General features: G+C 41.3%; 1 protein-coding gene across 4 annotated transcripts in view; it reads left to right on the top strand.

The window, feature by feature from the left end:
• The first annotated feature begins 2,245 nt into the window (after nt 1–2,245).
• EDN3 (endothelin 3) overlaps nt 2,246–6,000 on the top strand; it is a 43,276-nt gene continuing 39,521 nt past the window's right edge. For 2 of the 4 annotated variants that reach the window (XM_087889050.1, XM_087889049.1), the window contains exons 1-2: nt 2,524–3,187; nt 4,977–5,250. In XM_087889050.1, coding sequence (XP_087745176.1) covers nt 3,136–3,187; nt 4,977–5,250 — 326 coding nt within the window. In that variant the 5' untranslated portion in view covers nt 2,524–3,135. Of the gene's footprint in view, nt 3,188–4,976; nt 5,251–6,000 lie in introns of all 4 variants that reach the window. The other 2 variants (XM_034433122.3, XM_087889051.1) reach the window with 2 other exon arrangements.

Genomic DNA, 6,000 nt, shown 5'->3' with positions numbered 1-6,000 from the left:
GCCACTCTTAAGATATACATCATAAACTGTAGCAGTTTTCAATATTTATGCTGCTGAAATTAGCACAGAGAATGTGAGGATAATGACAAAATGATTATATGCTTGGGTGGGCCCTCAGGAATTTATTATGACCCCCACAAATATGACATGTTCCCTGGGGGGGAGCTTGTGGCCCATGTTTGGGAATCACTTATATAATTCCACCCAATTTGCTGATTTTCAGGGCCTGGTCATACATAAGATTAAAGCCATTCTTGCTTTAGGAAGCAAATGTAAATACAGGCGTTTTGTTCTTCTCAGATTGCAGGTGATATCTTTCCCTCCCATCAAAATAATCACACTGAAAGGAACATTTGATCGGAAACATTTTAGACTTTGAGAATTCAAAAATATTTTATTTACTTATTTTGACAGTTATTTTTCTGCAATGAAGGTTCAGTCAAATCCTTTGCATTATATTCCAAAGAACGTAATTGGATCCAAGCCCAGAATTGGGGTGTTTTATTTCTGAACTTTGATTGCACTTAAAGAAAGTGTTTAGTTACTTCTAAAGCTGACTTTGCTCTTGGGGCAAAGACCAAAGCACTCCTTCTTTTCTAAGGGTCTGATGAAATGCAAAGGGAACATACTGTACCATATTTTTGTTTTCTTCTTTAAGAAAATCCTTCCTTGCCTGTATAGAATCCAGACTATTGTACAAAATTGCTCTTGTAACATTTCTTTAATAAATAACAATTAGATAGAAAATTCTGTAAATGTTCACACCATGATTAAAACAATGATAAACAGACAATCATTTTGGATATATACAGAATAGGAAAGTAGAAAATTCAATACTTGATATGCTAGTATTTCATGTTAGCAATAATTTCAGTTCCAAAGTTCTGCCCCTACCCAGCATTTCATAATTGATCATTTCAAGAAGTGCTGTTTTTAAAGCTGTCAGAAAAAAACTTCATATTACTATTGAGCACTTTCAGTAAATTTGGAGCACCACTTGAATACTATCTGCATTGACAAACTCACCATCAGTTAATTGCAAAAGGCACCTTTACTTGGAACAGCTTATATCCTACAATGATACTTTTAACACCACCAAACAATATTTGCCAGGTCCTTGGGAAGGATTTGATAGATGGATAAAAACACCAAATCCAGTCTAAACATCTGACTGACTATTAACTAGCAACCAACTATTAACTATATTTCTCAAACCGTGCTTTTTGTATGTGCTGCGCTTACATGTTCCTGATCTTCAGTTTTATTGTACTTTTGAACCAAATGGTTCCTTAATAAAGATTGACAAGTTGGGCTCTTGTCCTTCAGCACAAATTCTAGGCAGTGTAAATTATTTATCAGTGACAGAGAGTTGTGTGGTGTATTGTGGCAGTGGCTCTTCTGTAAATGAGGCATAGTTGCTTGTGGCAGGGGCATTTAGCCACACTTAGGAACTGCAGATTTTTAGAAGGAACTTTTCAAGAGCTTTGTGAATGTATTGCATTATTCCTGCTAATGTCATCTGGCATTAGCTTAGATTTATTTCCTCTGTACTTAATGTTGTGTACATTTTTTATATATTAAAAAAAAGGCCATGACAGAAATAAATTAACTGACTCTTCCTTGTGAGCACCTGGCTAGCCAGTTTTGTAAGCAAATCCTATTGGAAGTTCAATAAATGTCACTGGGTACCCCTTTTTCAGCCTTACTGATAAGGAAGATGATGGCTAAATTCACACAAGTGTACCAACATATGGTTGGTTGCTTTGGCTTAGCATTTTGTGTGAATTGTGTTGATTTAGCAGACTAACTTTATACAAATCCTTGTTTAGCATGTGTGTGACCCCAACCATGGAGAAAGCATACTTAGTGAGTTTTTTCAACAGGGTGGGGATGGTGAAACACTGAGATATCCTGGATGCATATCCTTAATTAAGCCTACCTATATCAGAGATGCTTCATTGAAACGAAGCTTTATCTGGCTTGTTTTAACTATAGCTTGACTGAGCCATAATAACTAAATGCATGCAATGCACATCTGGTGTAATTTTGATTTAGCACCCTGTATGAATCTAGTTGTGGTTTGTGAGCTATCATTTAAGGAAGGGGTGGGCAATCCTTTGCATGGGTTGGGTGGTGGTGGGGGCGCTACATATTTCTATGTAGTTTACAATTTTGCTAGTTTTGTGAACTCAGCCAATCACTGTTAAGTTCACAAAACCATGGCTTGGCTTAGCTTAGTCAAATCAAACGATGGCCCTGTTCGATGTCGTAAACGCAACCTATATTTGCCTATAGCTGAGCCGGGCAGCTCCGATGTTTTCCACTGAAGTCTTTGGACAAATCCTTTTACAGAAACTCATTCTAGTCTTTCTCATGGGTGGGTAGCCCTTGAGTCCTCGCCAAGGGACTCTCTCAACCTTGACGGACCTCAGCACGTAAAACCGGCCTAAGGCATAAGCAACCAGCACCAGGACCTCTGGGGGAGCCGCGCCCCATCCTCTCCCGGGGTTCCCCGCCCCGCCCACAGCAGAGCGAAGCGCTCCCTTGAAGTGCGGCGTTGCACTCGCCGCGCAGACTCTCGCTTTCGGCTGCAGTTGGCTGGTCTGGCGGTCTCGGCGTGGGAGCAGCGCGTGCCGGCTTGTCTTGCCTCGGCGTCTCGTGTGGGTGAAGTGCCGGAGAAGCACAATGCGACAGCCTGGACAGACGAAGCGATAGCAGCCAGGCGATCTCGCTTGGAAACGGCTCTTTGCTCGACGGCGTCTAATGCGCTCTTTTTATTTTATTTGCCTGGAAAAACAAGAGTCCAGTTTAGGATCGGATTGAAGGCTGCCGAGGAAGAGGGAAAGGAGCGAGAAAAGAGCAGGCGAGCTATGGAGCGAGAGGTGGCTTTGTCCCGTTTGCCTCTTTGGGACTAGCTTACAAAAAAGAGGAAGGTGGAAGGAAGGCGCCCCGGGCGTTTCGAGACTCCAGGTGCTGAGAAAACCTGGGCGCGCGTGGCAACGGCAAGTCAGCCAGGAGAAATTTGACGCGCTGCAAATATTAACCGGATTTCGATTTGTGATTTATTTATTTTTGACCGCGTTTCTCTTGCTCTCGGAATTTGCGGCAAGTTGAGAAGCTTGCAATCTGGATTTCATGGAGCGGGGATTCTTGATACTGGTTGGACTTACATTTCTCTCGAGCGCAGGTAAAATGCAAGGAAAAAATAACTAACCTAATAAATAAAAAATTGCGTGTGAGAAAGAAGAGATGCCTATTTCGACTGATGATTTCTGATCCGTTTCTTGACAGCGGCTTTCCGTTAGCCGCGCGAAAGAAAGGGTGCTTTTTCACCGCGGGCCTAGGCAAGTTGGCTTGGAATTTGGTTGTCCCGAATACGGGCTTGCTGTTACTGCCTGGAAAATGGGCATCAGAATGCAATCGTAGGACAATTCAGACGTGAATTGCTTCGTAAATAAAGTTGGTTCGAGCCTCGGAGAAATCGAGGCATCTCGAATAAATCAGGAAAGCAATACACTTCTTTAAAAAACAATTACATAATTATAACAATTTTAATGTTTTTGAAGCATATAAAAAGGCAAGATGCTACATCGGACAGAGAGTTTTAACTTCCGAAATCACACTTCTAAAGCTATCCGTTAAATTTTTGAAAGCTTTTTAGTTAGCCAATTTTGTTAAGATTATCTTTTATCCCCAACCACTAATGCTAGTCCAAAGAAAATATCCAGAAATATTTTTTTTTGTTCTGCACATCAAGAGAAAATATATTTTTCTCTTGACCTATGGAACGAAACAAAAGGTGTTCTGCCTTGAGCAAGGGAGTTGGACTAGAAGACCTACGAGGTCCCTTCCAGCCCTATGATTCTATAATACCTCTTTCTATCAAAAGAGATCCCTTCTTTATAAGGTGTTATGTTGCTGATATTATATGTAGTGGCCAAATCGTGTGCATTTGGTTCTGAAGAAAAGAGAATACAATTTCTTTTGTTAGGAGTTGTGATGGTGGAGAGGCAGACTCTGAAACTGGCACCTGAAAATCCTAAAATAAGAACTAGCCAGTAGCCCAGAGATGATAAAAACAGTCTTGGGTGGAATTTGGAGGTGAGAGCCCTGGCAGGCCTTGCAGGCTTGTTGTGACAGTATCTATCTAGAGTGCTTTCAAGATGGAAAAACAAAATACTAACATTTCTAGCTGAGTTTGTTTGAATGAAAAAATTGCTTCCAGGATTCTGGGTTGGAGTTCTCAAGAGCCTGTTGAATTGTGTTCAGAAGCCTCTTAGCTGCTTTTTGAAATTTAGGATTATGCTTTTGTGGAACCAGGCTGGCTTTGATCTCATTTGAAATCCACCCTTTTAGAGAATGCTTAAAATGCTGGGGTTTCAAGATGTTTTCTCTTCAGCTACCTCTTTGAGCTCCATTACTATAGTTGAAGCAGCCTTTACATAAATCTTTGCAAATTGCAAATGGCTCTTCAAATTACAGACCACCTGCCTGACAGTAACAAACACATTTGATGCCGTTCTCTTTCTAGTGTGTAAATTGTTACAAACTAGGGTTTCTCTCCCCTTACTAATCTACATTTTGTTATATATGCTAAAAGTTTTGGAAAAACCAGTTTTGTTACGTTTATCCCAATAGTACTGTTTTATTAGCCATGCTGATATTTTTTTAGTGCTGCATTATGATTAACTTTCTGTTCTGCATTTATCTTTCTTGATCTCTTCCCCAGCTTTCATTCATTACCGTGAACTTGAGGTGGGGGGCATCTGAGTAGTTTCTGTTTAAATGTTGCCTGGTGATTTGTCACAGTTGTAATTCTAGAAGTTGAGAAAAAGAAATCCAAACCTGACACCACTTACTTTCAAGATGTGGCACTGGGAGTTTTGTTGCAGGACTCGACTGCTTTGCTAGGAACAGTTTCTATCTAATTTGGCCTCTTTTTCCCCACCCCCACTTCCCCCCTCCACAATTTGCAGGTTTCTCGCTACCCACCTCTCATCCCCTGTTGCTTCCCAGTGTGAGCAGGAGTAATAGCACAGGGTTGAGATTTCTGGGGCTCTCAGAGAGAGTCAGAAAAGAAACCAGCACAGAACCCGGAAGGCTGAATTCAGCTACCAGCTCCAAACTGGACAACGTGACTGACCTGGGGGAGGTCCACCACAGAGCCAAACGCTGTACTTGCTACACCTACAAAGATAAAGAGTGTGTTTACTACTGCCACCTGGATATCATCTGGATCAACACCCCAGAGTGAGTGGGGGGCATAGTGCCTCTATAGGGAGCTGGGGTAAAGGGATAGGTTGGCATTTCAAGTGGGAAAAAGGATCTGGGGTGCTTTCTTTTCCTCAGATAGAAATTAATTCTGCCTCATTTCAGCATGTGAAGTGTTGTGTCTAAGAGGATAAAACCACTTATGTAAGTTTCTGTTTTCAAGGGAAGTATATTCCTAAATTCCAGATGCTGGAAGAGAAATACTTTCTGGAGAAGTGGAATTGGTTAATATTGTATGAAAAGGATTGGGCTTAATAGAAGCTTATTGCTATTTATTGGGTTTATGCTCCACCTTTTCTATAGAGGCTCAAGGAGGCATCCCAAATATATTGATGAAATTTGGTAATCAAATGAGTCCAGTGATCCTAGTCTAGTGAGGGTGAATCTTTGAGGCTTGGTGTGTCTAACTTGGCTTTGCTGACCTGATGGCACCCCCATCCCTCCCCAAATAAAAGAGAAACAACCCTATTTGATAGATGCCTAGAATATTCTTCACAATACCCCTACAGACCTCTCCTGCTCTATTTAGGGCTACTGGCTGGCTATCTGAGGAGATGATAGAATAGTAAAATATATTTTGCTGCCTTTATCCCCATGTGGAAAATAGCAATAAAAAATTTGACCCATGTTCAGTGGTCTTTGTTGTCCAGCAGCATTTCTGATGTTTCATTTCTGAGTTCCTCAGAGAACCAAAGGGGCTCCCTGGGATCCAGACCCAGAGAGCGTCCC

The sequence above is a fragment of the Pantherophis guttatus genome, chromosome 3, assembly GCF_059756535.1.
Source record: "Pantherophis guttatus breed Tessera chromosome 3, ASM5975653v1, whole genome shotgun sequence".
In the NCBI taxonomy this organism is placed as follows: Eukaryota; Metazoa; Chordata; class Lepidosauria; order Squamata; family Colubridae; genus Pantherophis; species Pantherophis guttatus.
Note: the sequence above shows the minus strand (reverse complement) of the source record. Positions and strands in the feature narration are given on the sequence as shown.